Consider the following 21381-nt stretch of genomic DNA (forward strand, 5'->3'; position numbering starts at 1 on the left):
TCCGTGGTTGTGTCACATGCGCGACGGCGCGAGAGGTGGCAGAGGATTTGGCGAGGGGGGTAGGGGGCGAGTCGTGTTGGGGGTGGGGGGTAGGGGGGGGTGGGAGTCGTGTTGGGGGTGAGAGGGGTGGAGGGGTTGTTAGTCGTGTTGGGGGCGAGGGGCGCGGGGGGGGGCGAGGGGGGTGGGGGGCGAGGGGGGTGTGAGTTGTGTTGGGGGCGAGGGGGTGGGGGGGGGAGTCGTGTTGGGGGCGAGGGGGGTGGGGGGGCGAGGGGGTGGGGGGGGAGTCGTGTTGGAGGCGAGGGGGGTGAGTCGTGTTGGGGGTTGGGGGGGGCGAGGGGGTTGGGGGGGGGGGCATGTTGGGGGCGAGGGGGATGTGGGGGCGAGGGGGGTGGGGGGGTTGTTCGTCGTGTTGGGGGCGAGGGGGTGAGTCGTGTTGGGGGGGGGCGAGGGGATTGGGGGGGTTGTGAGTCATGTTGGGGGCGAGGGGGTGGGGGGGGTTGGTGTGAGTCGTGTTGTGGGCGAGGGGTGGATGACTTTGGGATGATCCGCGTGGCCTCCGAGGTTGCGACAGCGCCACCGGTGACTTACTGGCGAATTGCGGGTATTGGGTGGAGTGAATCCGGTGGCAGGGTGGGGGTGAAGGAGATTATCATATTAACTAACTGTATTTAAATTTGTATTTAAAGCTCTCGTGACTGTAGAGATTCATACGCTTGGTTCTTTCGGTAAAGTCACGTAGAAGGGAAATAATAAAAGAAAAAATAATAAAATACTGTATATCTATCTTTGTATTATTTTATTATTTCCCTTCTACGTAACTATATTTACCCCAAGAATGTCAGTGTGTAACGCGCGTGACGTCACTCCGTCGACCAGCCCCCCTCATTAATAATCATGAGCGGGTGACGTCACTCGACAAGGGGTTAGGGGGGCGCCTCCTTCCCCCTCCTCAGCTTGTCAACTTACAACCCTCACTGCAAAAACCCTCACGTCACGCGATCTCCGTAACGCAATTACCTACGATAATTAATCTTTGGTTCTTTCAGTAAAGTCACGTGGGTAGCGGGTGACGTCACTCCACATGAGGCACCCTTCCACAATAACCATGAGGGGGTGACGTCACTCCACATGCCGCACCCCTCCCCAATAACCATTAGCGGGTGACGTCACTCCACATGCCGCACCCCTCCCCAATAACCATTAACGGGTGACGTCACTCCGCATGGGGCAACCCCCCCCCCCCCCCCCCCCATTAATCATGAGCTGAACCATTTTTCTATTGAATATTTCAGATTTACTGCAATTTTCACCCGTCCTTGGACTGGCAAAAAGTTAACAGCATTAATAATTAACTAGAATTGTGCCCGTCCAAGGACGGGTGTATTGCAGTAAATCTGAAACTTGCAAGCGAAAAGAAAACCGCGACGTGATATTCATTGCATCCATTTGTGTGCAATTTGTAAGGCCGCGGTGACACAGACTTATTTTTATTTCAAGGTTATAACCCCTTGTTCATCACGACGTCCTTTTTACTTAGATGTCTCAACAGCATTACAGAGATCGCGTGACGTGAGGGTTCTGCCTTTGTAGTGAGGGTTGCGAGTTCACGCCGAGGAGGGGGGAGGAGGCGACTCGCCCCCCCCATGTGGAGTGACGTCACCCACTAATTATTATTGAGGGTGGGGAGGGGCTGGGTGGAGAGGGTGGGGCTGGGTGGGGGGGTGGGGCTGGGTGGGGAGGGGCTGGTCACCCCGTGGTGCCCTTATAAAACTCAACGTTTAACCTACTCACGCCGGCTTGTGCCAGCCCTCAGTCGGGCATATTTGCGGAATACACCACGCCGCCGTTGACCCTGGCTACTGACCGAGCAACCCAACGTTCCTACCAGCTCCCTCCGCAGAAATGTGTAATATACGGAGCCATGTCCCAATTCACTCCTGCATAAAGGCCCCGCCACACCGCACCGTGTTGGTCATGGGTTTAGCATACACTACTTGACAAAGTTGGCGATTAGTGTGGGTTGAAGTGGGGCAAACCAAGACCAGTTTTATATAGGACTCACCAATTAACTTAGCCATGACCAGAATTCAAGATTCAACGGCGAATAACGGTGCAACAGTTTGGATATTAATGAGTATGTGACCCTAATTTGTAGACTAGAGCAGCTGATATTCTATGGATGTAGAAACGTGTGAACTACATTTATGCCAAATTGTTGAATTGCGTCAAGTAACATTAACAATGCTACAGATTTCAAACCGCGGTGCAATTGTATAGAAATCTCCTTATACACAAATTCAGTATCCGTTTATTGCACATTAAACAAGACCAAACATATGCATTTGCATTGTATAACACAGCAATATCACACAAAATTGGCCATTATCACATTCCACAATGCTGAACATTAAATGTAACTTAAAGTCTTATATGAGAAAGGTTGCTTCGAGATTCTTCACAACAATAACACTTTATTTTTTGAATAGGCTGCCACTTTAAAGTCAATCTTAAAAATGGCATTTTAAAGAACCTCATAAGCTTCCTCCATTAAACATGGATTTTTAAGAAAATTAGATTAAGGCTTTTTACTGTATTCAAGCTGAGCCGTTTAAAACTGTGAACTCCAGTATCAAGTGTGAAATATTCTGATAACTGTATTTGTAACTTAACTTTAATAATTACCTACTTCTCGATTATTTGCAGTATGCTGGACAACCCCCGGACAATAAATTAGTCCGGCTTCAAAAGGTTTTACTGTAAACACTAATGCTGGAAAAAAAGCCTTGAAAACAACCAAACGTGGGTACTACTGCAGCGCACATCGTAAAATGTATAAACTAGAAAATATACAACAATTATATCAACGCAACAAAAAATAAAATGTCAACACTCGGCTCGACTGACAAGGCATTTATGTACATTTTGAAGCAGAATTCACAGCCAACAGGCAACTTATTTAGAGAACGTTATGAGGTACTCTGGGTAAGCCTGATTGTCGTAGAATACCACAAACATGCTCGGTGAAAAGGAGTTGTCGACCACGCTATCGTAGCGTACAGTTTTAGAAAACGGACTTTTCAGCGGTGGCTCCTTCATGCTCGAGTCCCCTTTGCAATAGGAACCAGTGAGGACACGGGCCTGGAACATGTACTTGGTTCCATTGGCATCAGGTTTGGAATATGTGTCAGAAGCCGAGTACCAAGCGTTCAATGCAAAGTATGTCCCTACACCTAAGACCGTAGCTGTGGACAGAAAATAATGATAGTAAACAATTTATTGAAATGTTTTTGTAAACTACAATTCAGTGTAAATTACTTTTTAAATACATAGCATTTTCATTGATATATCTTTCAAACAATTTTACATTGGAGGTAAACCCCCGTTGGCTTAAATTACTCTCGTAAAACCTCTCGAAACCAGACATTGGCGGGGCTGGGAGCAAATCTGGATGTACTGCATTTCGTCAATTATAGAAATACAAAATGAACACACTTGTATTCAATGTGCATGTTGTTCGTGCCGAACACCATATTTTTTGTATTAACACTTAACTAATCAAGACAAAATATGAACTCAATATTTCCAATTTAAATATCACTGCCATTTAATGTGTTGCCATCACCATGAACCAGAGGTTCAGATTTTCATGAAGTCAAGTCTTCTTACAGCAAGTAATGTACAGTATTTATAAAATGAATGTTCAAATATATTGCAGTAATAAAAAATATATATTTTTTTACGCAATTTTGAATACATTTACCATGCAAAATACTCAAAAAGTATTTATGTAATGGTTTTCCATGAACGCTGTACATATACACATGGGGTTGCCAATTGCCACTTAACAGAGTACCTGCTCACCGACAGCTTCAGTCTACCACAGCCTGCGAGTGGTAGTGACCTTGGCCCACTGGTTTTGGAATGTAGTTGTTATTCATTAAATACAACTTTAATGAATTCCGTTTTAATTATTGGAGACCAGTATTGCAGACTTAATACTGGTAGGAACCTCCTGGTTACACCAGCCCACAGGGGATTATTGTGTCCGTCGTGCAGGGAGGGTGGGAAGGGGCTGGTCACCCCGTGGTGCCCTTATAAAACTCAACGTTTAACCTACTCACGCTGGCTTGTGCCCACCCTCACAGTCGGGCATATTTGCGGAATACACCACGCCGTCGTTGACCCTGGCCATTGACCGAGCAACCCAACGTTCCTACCAGTTCCCTCCGCAGGAATGTGTTTATTGTAAAACATCTTCTGCTTCTGTGCACAGCTTAATTAGGGCACGCACAATGTTCTGGCTGGAGTTTTTCTGCTCAAATCTTTTCACATACTGTACCTCCAATTCTATAACTAAATCGTGTCTGGCTTTGAGAAGTTTTACTGAACTTTCAAAAAAACTGATTTGAACATCAGAAGTCTAGCTGGTCATCGTATACATGCGTACCATTTTTTCCAGCATAGCTGCGATTGAATCCGTGGTGAGTAATGTTGTCGATGGAGTCTGATCGCGTGCCGTGGAAAAGCAGCTTCTCACATATCATCTGCCCATCGTTTCTTGACTCAATTGATTTCTTCATGACCTGATAGGTATGGTACAGGCTCATGTTTTGGATCCTTTCAATCTGGATGACAAAACAAGTCACTCCAATTACTATGAAATACAATTCTGAATCTTTAAGTATATTGCAGTAAATCTGAAAAAACTAATTTAGAATTACTTACTCTGAAGACCTTGAAAGCGGTGATGGTTTTTAAAAAGCGAGTCTCAACATTTTTGTATTCATCCGATTGTGGATGGAGCCAAACCCTGATCACTTCTTGTCCTTTTGGCATTGATGCCCAGTTGAGTGGTATGTCAATTTTGAGTGCTGAAAACACAAATGATCACATTTGGATATTGATGAAACATTGTTTCTGAAAAAATAATGCAATGAAGCATAAATAAACATGTTTAGAACGTTCAAACCAACAAAACAGAGTTAGAAGCATACACAACTGCAAAGGGGAAACTATACATGGCAACCCGATACACTTAATGAAGACTGTGAAGATACTTGTAAATATTAATAGGCGAGCCAAATCCTCTCTCGTCTGCAGTTAACACCAAGATGGAACTGGCAGTATGAGGAATAAGGATGATCGAATTTTATAGAGAGGCCTTCAACCATCTACCAATGGAAGACCGCGAAAGGTTTCATGTAAACTAATATAATTTTGTATTCCAAAATTTTACCCATATTTAACGTTGCATTTAAACTTTATTCCAAAGCATCAAAGTTACGGTCATTAACAACATAGCCATTATTTTCAAGGGAAATAAACACTGACCGTGTGGATCAGGTGGTTCTTGGAATATGCATTCTCTTCTCACTCTGATGGTTTCACCTTGTGGATTAGTTGCTTCATTTTTATTAAAATTGATAACAAGATTTCCTGCAGGGCTCTTGATGACGACTTGTTTTTCTTCCCGCAGAAAAGCTCTCTCAATTTGTATGACTTCGGTTTTGTGAAAAGCTTTCATTTGTCCATTGTCATCAAACAGCCACTTGGCAAATGAGGTGAAAAGGGATTCCTCTATGTGTTTTTTCTCCAACTCATTCATTACTTTATTCACATTTGTAGCAGCTGAAAACACATCTGAACTCATACCCTCAATTTGGATGTGTGTAAAAGCGAGTGTGATCTTCACATCACAATCGGATTCAACATTTTCCAGTACGTTTATGTCTTCATCTTTCAAAGACGAGACATAATTGCTTTGAATTCTCTTGGGGCTGCATTCCTTATCAACTAATTCTTTCATCATTTTGCTCACATCGTCAACATTATTTTTCAGCTTTCCAAATACTTTTACAATGACAACCTCGTTTTGGTAAGCGGACTTAAATGGCGGCACCTTCTGTGGCACACTTGGTGTTTGGGGAGCAGGTAAACCAAATTCACCAATCATAGCGGCCTGTGAGCAGGCAGCTTCGTTTAAACCGCTGTAGCTGCTACCTAAAACTGACAAGCAAAATAATCAACAACTTAGTCTTGTGCCATAACTTTTAGTGTAACATTAAGTGAAAATCTGATGTTGATCATGAGGGTCACTTGACCCTACTTCATGGTGGCAAATGCAGGTTGGTTAAGTGGGGAGGGCCCAGGGCAGTTATGCAGTGGCTAGCACACTGCACTATGAACCAGGCTCCCGAGTTTGATTCCCGGCCACTGCTAAGATCAGTGGCGAGTGATATATGTAGTGATCCTGACCAGTCAAAATCCCCATGACCAACATGGCAAGAGGAAGCCTCATCCAGTCGTGGATTGACAAAGGCCGTAAATTAAGATCAGCTCTCATGAATTTAAAAACACAGCTATTTATTATCAACTATAATATGTACATCTGTATTAATGTATAATTTTCACCAGTGCTTACACCGTATGTATTTTACTGGAAACAAAATATTATTTAATAAATAATTATTTTCAAATGTTTACAAATCTTTTTACTCTGCAGAAAAGTTATGAAATCATATATTACATGCATTCACAATTTCAAAATATCCATGCCTATAGATCCAACTCTGGTTGCCAGGGTCGTAGTCCAGTGTGTGGACCACTGCACCACCCACTCTCCACACAAAGTTCCCCCATATAACCTAGAGGCGGTTGGGGGAAGTTCTGATAGACAATATTTATGAAGGCTGGCACGCCGCATGAGGTAGTGGTTGTGGCCAACACCACACCCAGCCGCCTTTGTCTCCAGTGCTGAAGTGTACATACTGCACCACCTATTCATTTAAGGATGAATTTACCAAGCATAGGTCCAGGACAGTCAGATAATCACCACTCATGTCTTTCATGGCTGGGAATCGAACTCAGGCTGCTAGCTTCATCGCAGTATGCTAACCATTACACCACCACTCTTCACACACATACACTATGGATAATAGTCATGTGGCTCAAGATGTGGTTATGGAGGCACTGCTGAATCTGTGGGATGGAGCACAAGGGTGCTGTTGTATCTGGACAGGGATGAAAGAGTGCTCCTGTGTCTGCGTGTCACGTGGAAGCATCATGCATGAGGGTGCAGGGGGCTAAGCCAGCTGTGGTGTGGTGGCCACTTGCACAACCTGCTGTTATAGCAAGGTACACATACCTCGAAGATGTTTGGCCAGCTCTGCCTGAAAGGCCTGTGAAAATACCACAACTGTAAGTATTTTAACTGATAACGCTTTAGCTTTAACACTCTGAAAAAAAGTTTAATTATGTAAATATATTCGATGAGCTTCCATGAAATGGTCTCCTTCAAGGCATTTCAAAATCCTAGAAACAAGGCCAAGGACCAAACTACCCTGAACACACCCATTCTCAGATGTGGTGAAGCCTGGTATTTGAATGGTTGACCACCAAACCAGGCCTTTCCAATTGTTACATAGGTGCATGGATTTTATCCGGCTACTCCGATCTCCACCCGCATGCTACTCATTAATGGTTTGAGCCAAACATCCCAATGCAGAACCTTTCTGAAAATGAGTCGTTGAGGCTTTTCTGGATAAATAATTGTCATTACTGGATTATTATAGTACTGTATTACAATTTAGTTTAAAATGTACGAGGACGCTCACATCAGTTCCTCAAAACATGGACCGACATTCAGTAAAAAAATGGCATACATCTGTGCAATTTAAGCAGGTGTTCAACATTCTTCGAAAGTCAACTATGCAATATTTCCAGGCTTTTGTATACTTTGCCCTATGCAGAACAGTACTTGTTCACATATCCTTTTAGACTTGTCCATGTATAACGCCCAGTGTCAGACTTACTGAAATGACGAGCTGGTCTTTGGAGAAAATCACAAATCGGATGTCCTTCAGCATTGTTTTCTGATGACTCTGGCTGAAGTTGATAACTTCTGAAAACATTAAACTTGAAACCATCGCTGGTGGGTAACTGAGCATTCCTGTGCCAAGTGCTGGGAAGGAGATGGAAGAAACCCCATCCCGATGGGCCATCTCGAGGCTATGTTTCATGAACTTGTGGAGATGTTTGCCATTGTCCCAGGAACCCAGGCTGGTGTGGTACACCATGTGACAGCAAAGATTAAGGCCCGTCACGTCCGTCTTCACAATCTGCCCAGAACGAATGGATTGGCCCTGGACTATATTGTCAACGAGATTCTGCAGTGTCGGACCGGCCTTACGGAAAATGGCACTGGACACCTTTCCAGAATCCAACTTCATGTTTGCCGAGGTTGTGTTTATTATGACGTCCGACTGTAATGAAATGGAATTACAAGTTATTATCTTCTTGCACAATTTATTTATTTTTAATGCTTTCCAAGTAAGGTTGAAGGCATGTGTAACAGGCATGCACTATTGCTTTTTAATATGAACTAAAGTTAAAAATAAATTTGGATTACTAGTTGGCACTTACCCTATTCAAAACTGGCAAAATTAAATCAACCAGTTGCCCAAAAATTCCACGTAAAAACCAGAGCCAAAAAGACTACACTAATATTATGCAAATCGACTATGTTCTGACATCTACCCATTTGTTTCTGTATTGCAAAAAATATATATTTCAGAAGACAATGCATGATGGAAAGCATTACATACTCCATACACAAGGTATGACACTACAGCCCTCTCGTAGCCCCTGTCAAGCATTATCATTTTACCTTAAATACAATAGCATCATCTCGGCAAAACGGATGTCATTAATTTTTTTTATCCATGTGACCAGAAGAGACAAATGCTGAAAAAAGACCCAATGCAATGGCCAGAAATCACTGGACGAGGTCTTCGAGTGTACCAACTAAATAATGAACTTCAAGACCTAAATGAGAATTGAATAGCAAAACATACTTTTCTCGTGCTATTCATCGAGTATAAAATATTTACGAGAGTATAGTATTACGCGAGGTGTTTTACTGCAGTACGTGTATTGCAATTATGACAGACTGCATTATGTGACACAGAATGTCACCGAGATTTACAAACATTGTATAAGAGCACAATGCAATCATTTGTATTGCTGTACATTTCTCCAGACTTACATTTTCTTCTTCAATACTACCAATAACCAAGGAGATGTTGAGTCCTTCATTTGTAGTTATGCAGCTTGGACTGGTGACTGTTGTTGCTGAACTCTGGGTTTGAGGCCAGCCTGGATGTAAGAATGCATTTTCATTCTGGACCAATAAATCCACAACTCTATCTGGTTCATCTGTAACTGGAATTTTCCCAACCTTACACAGGAGAGCATTTGAAAGAGCATCGAGTACACCGTCATCGACATCGATAAAGAGGATGTCGGTCAAGGAATTATCAGCATTGTCTTCTTCTTTACAGAAAGACTCGACAGCATCAATGAGTGTTGTAGTGTAAATGTCCAAAGGATACCTATACCTCTCAAACAAAAGACCTGGTATTGCTACACTCCGGTGCCCAATTGTCCCTGCCGTCATCAAAACGTTCTGAATCCCCTCCTTTACCAGTTTCATTTTGGAAATGTCTATACATGTATTCCATGAATTTTTCTTTAAATATCCACAGATGATGTGAGCAATATTCTGGCATGGGAGCTTTCCTGGGCTCGTCATTACTACTTCTGCAGGCTTAAGCTCTCCACTTTCATGAACGAGGTCATTGCATTCCATCTGTATGTCTGAACCTCCGATTTCTAAAAGGGCTTTTCCAAAGGTTCCATCTGTCAAAATTTGCAGTTTTTCTGTGGCTGTATTCACAACCACATCTACTGGCGTTTTAAAAATGTCCCCTTTGTAGATTGAGATGGTGTGGCCCCCTGGTAAATCCTCCTGACACCTCAGCTGCAAAAATGGATACTGAGCAGCCCCAATCTCAATGAAAACCATGCAGCCTTTATCTTTTGACACTTTACTTTTGACAAAGTCCTCATTTTCTCGTAAATATTTGGCAGCTCCTGGCGTATTAATCCTGAGCAGATTTGAGCAAAGCTTGAATCCCTTTTCACAGATAAACATTTCAATCTCATTTACAATGCTAGATTGTCCAACTATCTGAAACCCTGAAACAGGTTCATACTCTATTGTGATATTTTTACCCAAAAGTTTAGTGTCATGCAGTATGAGCTCATGTTTCTCCAAAAACTCCAGTTGATACTTTGGCATTACCATGAATTTTGTAACGGTACAGTTGTCTCTACAAAATGCTTGCATTCTGCCATAGGCATCTTTGACAGCAGGGGCAAAACCTGCAATGACAACTTCGGTGCAGGAACCATATTGATCTTCAAATGTTCCAAGAATTATTTGTTGACATTCATCACTCCTGCTTTTTTCAAGATCATTCAATAGAATTGTCCATTCTTTTGTTCTGGTTGAGTCACTTTCTGCCTTTGGAACACAAAACAACTCTTCCGTGAATGTTTCATTGATGCAAGACTCCGCTTTTTCTGCATGTCCAGCAATGGATATCAAATTGAAGGTGTCATTCATTTGACCACTTTTTAATTCTACAATGGCATATATTGAGCTTTTTTTAAACTGCGTATTCAATGTTTGCACGACACCTGGTACCGCAAACATTTTTAGAACATGATCAGAAATAACCAAATCTTTTATTGATATGCTCATTAGAAGATTGTGTATTTCTTCTGCAATTATTTGACAATCTCTTGACATGCCCGTAACTGTTACGGAACAGGAGCCTTCATCAAATTGTAAATGCAAATTATTCAATTTAGCGCAAAAATCTTCAATGTTCAGGAACTGCATTAAATGATAGTTATCTGGGCTTTCTAGTGATATGCAATCACTGATGATCTGACTCTCTTCAGAGAGGGTATCCTCAGCATTCTTTACAAAGGGCTTCAGCTGTTTACATACATCTTGCACATCCTGATTTCTCCCAGTAACAAAGATCTGAGCTTGTTGACAGTCATAACCAACCAGCACATGATCAGGCATTGAGACTTCTTGTTTAACTCTTTCCCATGCAGCTTTAGCACAAGGCAAATCATTCTTAGAATACTGTTCATAGAATTTTCGAAAACATGTCTCTGTCGTTTGCTGCCACTTTTTAGCAAGGCTTTGATAATTTACTGCGCCCTTGTCTAAAATGGGTTTAAAGGTAATGTTGCCATTTGACCCTTCACCATGAGAAAAGGAAGCATCTGCCTGTTCTAGAATGGATGTCAGTTCTCTCATTGCAAAACAACTGTTTAAAATATACTGCATAACCATGATATCAACTGGTACGTAAAATGGTTCAGGGTCCTCTGATAGTTGATCTTGTTTTCCAAGGGCAGAACATATTTCATCATAATAGGCAAAGACTTTCAGTTCCGTTGTGCACAGATTGTGTTGCCTTGACACAATTTCTTCAACAACTAAAAAAAAAGAGCATAAAATGTTTGTTTCAACATAGGTTTCAGCAGGTCAGAATCACAATAGTTATCCTGGAGAAATCCGATGAGCTATGAAGCTCTTTTTCACAGATGTCCAGCAAGGGCAGATCAGAAAGTTGCAATAACCACAGAAATGCATTGCAACAGGGCAATGGGGTAGTATAAATATAATTCTACACACAATGCAAATAACTTGCATAGTCCTATCTTCAAATTATTAACGTGAAAAGCAAACTTGACAAATGTACTGTACTTCAAATTGCATTGTGTGATAATTGCAATAATATGACAAGTACTAACTGAGTAAATAAAGAAATGTTAAAATTCAAAGCTATGAAATAAAAAAATATCATTAAGAGACAATTAAAATGTAAACAGTACTAATACAAGTTAATATTCGCAACGAAGGTAATGATTTATTTTAAATAAAAACCATGTCTTTTGTAATTAAGTTAATTTCACATGCTTTATCTCTAAATTAATCAAAGCAATGTGTGAATCTACCTAGATTTGTTTTTTGATAATAATTCACATTTATAATGCACATTCCATCCTAGGATTCCAAAGCAGGAAACAAAAACAAAACCAAGGCAACTAACCAAACTAAAGATTGAAGGCCAGTTTAAAAAGATGGGCTTTCAAAGCAGACCTAAATATACCCGCCGACTGATTGCCTGATTTCAAGCTTGGGTGCCACGCTAACAAAAGTCCGATCACCAAAAGAGCATAACCTAGACCTGGGAGTGCCGAGCAGCTGGAGGTCAGAATATCTTAAGGACCTTGATAGAATATATAAATGTATTAGTTCCTGAAAGTAATGTTGGGTGAGCCCTTTTAAAGCCTTTTAAGGTTAATAGCAGTATCTTCAAATCCACTCGGAATTTGACTGGTAGCCAACGAAGAGATAAGAAGACTGGTGTAATGTGCTCATGGAAAAATGTGTTTTGCAAATCAATCTTACGATTAAGGTATTCAAAGTCAAAGCACCCAATGAGCACTGGTCCAGGTCTCAATGCTGATCGCCATTGGTGGCCCAGAGGTAGATGTGGAAATTACAAATTCCAAGATGGAACCAGCCTATCCATAAGATGACCAATATTGTATATATAGTAGTTTCATCAACTTCTAATAGTTTCATCAACTTCTAATTAGCATGGGAACGCGCAACCCCCACCAACCAGCTACGATTAAGGTTAAAATGTACCTCAACAAGTTGTTTTCAGTTTAACAGGTAGGCTTTCGTGACCAATATCATCCCATAAGAGGTTTTTGGGTTAGTTCGCATAAATATATGTGTCGTTAAAACCCACCACCACCCGACACAGCCAGCTAGTAAGGGTTGTCACGTAAACAGAACATGTCAATTCGTCACTAGCACAGCACACTGGTTGGAGAGCCAAGCCACAACATTTACAATCTGAGTACGACGTTTCGCCAGTACTTACAACTAGCTTCATCAGGCGACAGCCAGATTTGTGGAGAAGTCTTACCGTTTCGTTCCTTATATAGAGACGTAGATGTGTTATTAAATTAACCCAAATACAACTGCCAGCAGTAGCAGAACACGCGTGCCAACAAGGACACTCAATTGATTTTGATGTTGTGCAAAACTAGCTACTACTGGCCAAGACTAATTAGAGAATATATCAAAATTGAAAGAAATCTAAATAACTTTAACCATCGGATAGCTACCGCCTTATCGCTGCATGGAAGCGAATCATAAAATAATACATTATTTAAATGCATGCCTACAAAGGGCAGCGTACTTCAATAGGGATTACCGTTGGTAGGGCTATTTTAATAAAACACAATACACAGGAAGGACAAATTCAAAGGGCTCGCATAATGCACATGCATAATGTACGTTGCCTCAGTAATCCTCAGTAATCCCCCCCCCCCCGACATTGTGCAAAAGCGCAGCTGCGTGGTCAATACATCTACGCCTCTATATAAGGAACGAAAAAGTAAGGCTTCTCCACAAATCTGGCTGTCGCCTGATGAAGCTAGTTGTAATTATTGGCGAAACGTCGTACTCAGATTGTAAATGTTGTGGTTTGGCTCTCCAACACACCGGTGTGCTGTACTAGTAACGAATTGGCCACGTTCTGTTTACGTGACAACCCTTACTAGTTGGCTGTGTCGGGTGGTGGCGGGTTTTAATGGCACATTTATATATTTACCCGATCTACCTTGACACTACAGTACAGGTTTCCTCGCTTTATGCAGTAGATGCGTTACAAAACAGTGCACAAAGCGAAATTGCGTAGCATGGACCGCACAATCACGCAACCCACAATGCACTGCACTAAACAGCTGCCTGACATGTATAGCGTACAGGACACACAATGTTGTCCCACATCCGACCGTATAGCCGCATACGAGTAGATTCAAACCCCATGAAGCAAATTTGGGGGAGAAATAGCTTAGCGGCGCTTAAATGTAAAATCGCACAAATTGAATCCACATAATTTCAGGGAAACCTGTACCAGTTATAGTCCTGTGATGCTGGATCTATAATACAGTTCTTGATCCCACCAACAATCTCTGACTGCCATATATTACAAGCACTTGTATTTGAAAATGCCTAACGTCATTACCTGCCAAGTCTTTGAAGTAAAGGTAGACATTTCTTTCATCCTCTTTGATAATAACGTTAGAGAGCTCCCCTCCGCCACTCCGTATTTTGTTCTCGAAGTACAAATGGAGATCTTCAATGAGGTTCAGTGCCACCCCCTCCACCAGCACACAGTTCGTCAGCTCCAGCAGCCTGGCCTTGATCTCTCTCTTGTTGAGTATTTTTTTTCTTGATCTCTTCTCAAACAAGCATCTAAAGTCTGGAAAGACATGTTTTGCAAAACAGCTGTAACAGTGGTGGACTTGTAATTCCAAATCATGAGGCCTACACCATGTGGAAATTGTGAATTTAAACAATTTCACATTTATATAACAGTGTAATTTACTGCATAAAATCGTACATTTGTATAACTTCTAAAGCACCTTTCACCTAGGTCACAAGGCACTGTACAAAGACCCCCCCATATATCCTTAACAGACTGTTGGGGCAAGTGCTGTTAGCGAGCACCTATGAAGCCCGGCACGGCACAAGAAGGAGTGGATGGTCATATAAGTCTGGGTTACTCATAAGCATGGACAAGAATGGAGAACCACACAAATAACAGGAAGATCCACATATGATTATGGAGGCAGGCATAATACAGAGCATATATTATGGAATATTAAGAGTTGTGCTGCAATTCTTCAATCAACGCAATTACTCACTCACCAATTGGGGTTTGGAAGGTCACCACAGCCATTTCCCCATCACTGAAGTATTCGATATTAAAGTCATCCGACAAGAAGCCTGATATGGCTTCCACATATAATATGACCATGTCTTTGGGAGTGTCCCCTGCCAATCCATTCAAGACCAACCTCCGCCTGTCAACAACAACATCCATCTCGGATTGCGTACAGATCCAAACCTTCAGCTCCTTGCCTTTTATGTCAAGTTTTCCATTTACTCGGAGCCTCTCGATAGCTGTGAAAGATGAATGAATGTGTTATTTTGGCAAATAAAATTCAATGCATTGCAGGCTGTCTGCATCACCATATTTACAATTTCAAGAAAACAAGTATAGCAACCACTGACACCACATCAAAAACTAGGGAGTACTGATCAGTTGGCTTGTGGTGGAACATCTGTGAGATAGTGTTGTCAATTGAGGCTGAATCAGGTCTTGTTACTCAATGAAAACCCTGCCACATAGATAAGTGATCTATTACTCAGTGCCGCGATGGTAAGCAATGCTTACCCTCCTGGCTGCAGCCCAGCCATCTTTTGGTTTTGGTTAGGGGGTAGACATGAACTTCCTCCTGAGCAATGTTTTCTGCGTATTCCTTCAGAATATCATCTCCAATGTCATCCACACTGCAGAGCACAGCGAATAGCTCTTCTGTCAATTTGGGCAGAGAGAGTGTACAACAGCCATCCTTGAATACATGTGAAAACATTTGACCACATTTACGAAACAGCTATGTGGTATAAATTAAATGTGCAATGGTGCATTTGTTCATAGGCAGAGATATATTCTAATTATGCATGTAAGAATGTTTTTGCTTCCAATTTATGATTATTGTATTCACATTTTATCCAAAATTGTATTTGTGCAATGTAGCACATAATACATAAAATGGCAGACACATCTTCTCTGTATATATAAAAGGGGAATTTGTAAATGTGTATCTGTTCGAAATGTTTAGCATACTTCCCGACATGCAACAAACTTGAAACGTGGGGGGGAGGGGTGCAAGAATGGATATATTTTGCACGGCAACCGAGCGGTGACGTCACATCTGTGATGTCACCCGCATGCGGCAGCGTCACGCAGTGTGCCTGTTGACGTCACGCATCCCCCCCCAACCCTCCGCGTAGGCCGTGTATTAATCCAAGACAGGAATCCAAGTCCCGGGCGAAGCCGGGTAGTAAAGCTAGTACAGTACTGTATAAGACAGGCATGAGAAAAAAAGAATGTACAGACGAGATACAAATAATCGATTTTTTAATTGTGATCCCAAATTGCAACAAGTCACGAATCATGTTGGGGGTGAATCAATTGTTACATATATAATAGCTTCCTTGAGTGAACTCCTAAATGTGGCAGTAGCTTTAAGGTATTTCACCATCTCGAGAGTAACTGAGTTGATATACAAACCTTGATGGCCTTGAATATCCTGTACAAAGGTCTGCTGCCTTTGCTGTAAAACAAAACAGGAACGTTTTGTAACATTCCCTCTGCTCATCAACAAACAGCCTCTTTTTCACATGATTAGCCAACACCAAAACAAAGCATTATAAAACATTACAAATCATTTCTGCTCGAAATGTGTCATGTACCATATTGTGGTGTTTACACGTTGCTGCAATAGTAAAATATGTACCTCAACTAACCCACAATACCTGCAGTGAAATTCTGAATGATTAAATAGAAATACTTGCACATGGAAATATAATTCTGTGCGACACTGTTCGTGTATAACTGAAGACAAGTTTTGGCAGCTCTTTGTCAGGCAAGCATAAAATATGTGCTACTTTTCCAAGGATACCAGCGATTTTTAAACAGAAGGCTTTGCCAGAATTAAAACTGCAGTAAATTATGACTTTAAAACATACGACATATTTCAAGTTACTTACGCCTCCATGACCTCGAAAACTAGTAAATAAAAATAACAAAACCATAGTTGAATGTATTTATTTTATCATGTAAGTTTTAGCAGTACTATATCAGCAGTGAATGCAAAGCCCATTTACACTGTGATAAATACTCTATACTTCCCTAAGGCAGATGTAAAACTTTTTTGATTTACCACCCTCCTCAATCTGAATGGTTACCAATGCATGTACTGTATTGTGATTAATTATCATTCCGTACATTGTCTTCAAATGAATCGCCACTTAAATTTGGATCACGAAAACATTTTCTCTTTTTGTAAGGAACATTATGGGTGAAATGCCAATCCATCTGGTTGCACGCTTCTGTATCTGGGCATCAATTCCCTGGAACACACATAGGAAATTTACAGTTAGGATAAATGTCCATTTGCATCAACTGGTTCAAAAGTCCAGAAATGAATCATTACACACAGGTAAAACACAATGCGATGCTACAATCTTTGTGTACTGTACTGCAATTATATATTTTTAAAATGCAATTACAGGTAAAGCACATGTTAACTGTTAGCTGTGGTGGGATGGGGCGATGACGCATTGGGTTTACACACTATGTTATTAATCGGACTACGTCAGATCTAAATCACATGCCCAAATCACTCCTATTCTTTTGTCCCTGCACTGGCTCCCTGTAAAGTAGTGAATTCTTCTTCTCACGTTTAAGGCCTTGAATGAGTTGGCTCCTAAATATCTCGCTGGTCTGCTCAAGTTTTCTATACAACTGCGAAAACTTAGTTCTGGTACCTCTGGTCTATTCAACATTCCTAAGGCAAGACTATGTTGTATGAGAGATGGAGCCTTCTACAGCCAGGCTCCGCGATTGTGGAATCCCCTTCCTTGGCCCATTATGGATTGAGTCCACTTCACTTTTTAAATCACGTCTTAAAGCTCACTTATTTCTAAAGAGTTTCCCCGTAACTTAAGATTTGAAAACCAATTTTTATGCAGTGGATTGTCTTGTTGTCTGATTGGATTATTTAGCTTTTAACATAGTTTGTTCTTTATTTTATCTGCATTTCAAGTGTAGTTGTCATTGAAAGTTATTATCAGCTTTCTATTTTGGTTAGATGTTATTTATACTTGTGAGTGTAGTTTGTATTTTTATGTACAGCTCTTTTAGATATATTAAAATATTAAAGGCGCGTTATAAACGAGATTATTATGTCAGTTATAGATTCCGGGCAAAAGTTAATATCAGAGGTGAGTTTTTCATTGTTTACTCTATGCTTCACAGGGGATGCATTGCATGTTCTTGTTAATTATTACCTTTATGCATCAATGTCTTTGCCATTCCCCGACTGTGTACATGCTTCAGATGTAGTTTTTTGAAACCTTAAATACATAAAATTAACAAAAAAAAGATCAATATCTGAACTGGATTGGCACATCTGCCTTACCGCCTAACCCACACTGACCAACATGGTACAGTTTTGACCAAACAACTTTCATGACCAAAATAGCCTGAGGAGGCCTTTGTCCAGATTTTGAAAACAATCAGTATTGCACCTGTGTGATGAACAGCACACGCTTAAAATCGTCGCTCCGCATGGGAAACGACGTGACAAACAGCCATGACTTTACAAACACCCCCACAAGAGAAGAAACACAGTACCACAAAATACTTGACGTGTAATTCTTTTACTGACATAATCTCAATGGTGTAACTTCTCACTAATCACCATGAGGAAAAGTCTTATCCACTGCTGAATGAAGGGATCTCTATGCTGTCACCATCCCTCAAGGTCCTGTTGATGCCACAATCCATCTCACCCCTGTGCATAAAATCATCTTAGGATATACAGTAATCATTTTCAGCTCCTTGTCAATCTACTGCTGGATAAAGACCTCCCCAGGGTCATGTCGGTAATGATGGTTGTTTGGCCATACTTCTACACATTGCTCCGTATAGGTTGGTAAAGGAGGGGCTCGTAAGACAGGTTCGGATATCACATCCCACTGATGTTATCTGTGGCTGGGAATTGAACAGAGATTTCCGGAGTCATGGAGGGGCAGTGACACGGCCTAGCTGATAGCACACTTGCCACCTGTTTCAGAGGTTCAAGGTTCGAATCCAGCACCGCCCCAATTACTACTGTGGGTGTAATAACCATAATGTCCATTGTCTGCTCCAGAGTGGAAGTTAAAGGATTCCCTGACATAATTTGCAAGAGTAAGCCATTCTGTGTGGACATCAGGGTCCAATTCGCCCACAAACTACTCAATTGGGCTTATACATAGCATAATTGCCCCTACTGATCGAATGATGCCTCTTTAAAGTCCAGGTGCTGAGCCACCTTATACCTACACGGGCAGCTGCCACTCAGGGTGCCCTTTTCAATTTTTGAGATGAGATACGATGCAAAACGCACTATGCCCTGGCATAAAAGATGTCATATAAACCTTTTTTTTATGATTGTGATGGTGTAGGGCCGCTCCATTTTCTGCTCCAGCTCCTACTACTTTTACTACTGGCTCCAGATCTGGCTCCAGAGCAACCCAAACCTTAGAGCTGAATATGCCCATAGCAGTGCATGGCGAAAGCTTGAAAGAAGAAATGGTCAATGCACAGCCCAACCCAAAACAACCGCACTTGAGTTTCAATTGACCTTTGAATAATTTTGCGTTTGTTCAACTGTTTGTTCTTTATATATGCTCCAGATATGTTACAAACTAGTTTGCTGTATGGCTGACCCTCAAAGCATTGAGTTTGACTATGAACCGTGCGTTCTGCATTGTATAGATCGTAAAAGTTCGGTACTTTTATGTGAATGCTGGCGGGGTGGAATGGTTATAACACTGAACGTCCAATGGATAGATCGTCGGTCACCTCTCCTCACAGTTGAAACAATGGTGCAAGTCTCTTAAGTCTCCCCCGACCTCTGCCCATCCAGCGGTATAGAAATCGGTACAGCAGTTAGTCAATCAACAGGTTAAATGTGATAAGGTAACGTGTGGGGGTACTCCTACCTCTTCCAAAATGTCTGGTGTGTGTAGAAGAGTTGGCCAAAATACCATCTGGAGCTGCCATTAGAAGAGGCCCTTCCACCATTAGGGGCGTGACCAAGTAATTGTAGGGGGCGCACCCTTGCCACTTTCAGTACTTTCTATAAACAATGTAAAGAATCAGAAAATGTGACATTTGATTGCTTCGAGGTCCGAAATAATACTGCACGGTTAAATATGCTTTCCCCGATGTTTTCGGGGCCACGTTGTGGGAAGCAGAGGGCAGTTCAACAGAAACGAATTGTTGTTCTGCACTTCTATGCCTCCGTGTCTCAGCCCCCCACCGCCTTCACCAACCCGCATTGGACCATATCGTGAAGTATGTGGTCTGACCATAGCGTGAAGTATGTTTTTAAATCAGAATGTACATGTGCGCATGCTCTTATCACTAAAACCAAGTGGTAATTATAGTTTCTCACATAGGTGGGACAAAGTCATTGTTATGCAAGTCCAAGTCGAGTCGCAAGTCATCAAATTCATGACTCGAGTCTGACTCGAGTCCAAGTCACATGACTCGAGTCCACATCTCATAGGTGGGACAAAGTCATTGTTATGCAAGTCCAAGTCGAGTCGCAAGTCATCAAATTCATGACTCGAGTCTGACTCGAGTCCAAGTCACATGACTCGAGTCCACACCTCTGGTTTCTCATGCAATCGGCATCAACAGTAGCCCGAATCAGCTCAATATGCTTAAATTACTGCTGATATTACACTCAAAACGGGGTCCATCTACCAAGCCTGCAATGTGTGGGGTGGGTGTGCACAAGAATTCCCCTAAAACCACCACAGAACACCGTTCCAGGACGATGGCATCATGACCAAATCTACTGTCACCTCAGCATGGCAAATGCTTTATCCCCCTCTGCCAGATCCCACAGCTGCTGCACAGTCATATGAATCACATCGTACTGTAATGCTATTAGTTGCATTTATATGACGCTTATAAACGCATCAGAGCCTCAGAGAGCCTGACATCAACATAATCTGGGAACATTTAAGGGCATCAGCAGAGACAGTCATCCCTTTGTAGTACGTGGTGACGCAGCACCTTGACTGCCAATGGGGCATTAATTAGCCTGGCAGTTGTAAGAGGGCGATTATTGCCCTGTGACATCTGAATTGAGTAATTCTTCGAATGTGTTTGCCGCGTGACATCCGAATTGAGTAATTTTTCAAATTTGCAAAAAGTGTGGACCCACGATGGCGGCACACCACAGTTGGTCTACGAATGGCTCAATGGGATCCTCATCGTCCAGGCTACGCAAAAAAAGAAAAAAATATATATTTAAAGTCGCACAAAGGTGTGCGATACATACACAAAAGTTGCACGTTTTTTTACGTTCCGACTTTGCGTCCTCGTCATTTAACACCACGTGACACGGTGCAGCGTTGCTGTCCAGTTCAAATGCATCCTTCTGCATCATCAGCCATGGTCTATTCACTGCTGGACGAGGTTTTTTTTTAATATTCTCCCAAATCAGTCGCCCATCTCTCCTTCGATGAGCAAAGCGAAAAAGCGTCACCACGTAACCCGGTCACTTTAATGATCCGCAACAACTTCCTCCGTATACTTTAAGAGTTGAGATTTTATTTCATTTCCCCCCCTCCTCCCCCCATGACTAAAGTACACACTTAGACGGAGTACAGTGCCTAAGGCACGCTATCCTGGCGTGCCCACACATTTAATCGCGCACGCACATTCCGAAACACAAGGCACCCACCACCACCACCACCCACACACACTCACACCACTCTCTCCTGTAGCAACAACCCTG

General features: G+C 41.9%; 1 protein-coding gene across 7 annotated transcripts in view; it reads right to left on the minus strand.

The window, feature by feature from the left end:
- Positions 1-2301: 2301 nt before the first annotated feature.
- The window catches only part of LOC144941858 (protein mono-ADP-ribosyltransferase PARP15-like), a 20451-nt gene continuing 1371 nt past the window's right edge, over positions 2302-21381 (minus strand). For 5 of the 7 annotated variants that reach the window (XM_078868369.1, XM_078868386.1, XM_078868361.1 and 2 more), the window contains 13 exons: positions 17870-17935; positions 16806-16930; positions 16089-16131; positions 15189-15329; positions 14660-14914; positions 13974-14210; positions 9044-11358; positions 7812-8261; positions 7145-7178; positions 5332-6006; positions 4726-4871; positions 4448-4625; positions 2302-3242 (listed from right to left, as the gene is read on the minus strand). In XM_078868369.1, coding sequence (XP_078724495.1) covers positions 2953-3242; positions 4448-4625; positions 4726-4871; positions 5332-6006; positions 7145-7178; positions 7812-8261; positions 9044-11358; positions 13974-14210; positions 14660-14914; positions 15189-15329; positions 16089-16131; positions 16806-16895 — 4854 coding nt within the window. In that variant the 5' untranslated portion in view covers positions 16896-16930; positions 17870-17935 and the 3' untranslated portion in view covers positions 2302-2952. Of the gene's footprint in view, positions 3243-4447; positions 4655-4725; positions 4872-5331; positions 6007-7144; positions 7179-7811; positions 8262-9043; positions 11359-13973; positions 14211-14659; positions 14915-15188; positions 15330-16088; positions 16132-16805; positions 16931-17869; positions 17936-21381 lie in introns of those variants that run through there. The other 2 variants (XM_078868401.1, XM_078868392.1) reach the window with 2 other exon arrangements.

Source organism: Lampetra fluviatilis, chromosome 2 (assembly GCF_964198595.1).
Source record: "Lampetra fluviatilis chromosome 2, kcLamFluv1.1, whole genome shotgun sequence".
Lineage (NCBI taxonomy): Eukaryota > Metazoa > Chordata > Hyperoartia > Petromyzontiformes > Petromyzontidae > Lampetra > Lampetra fluviatilis.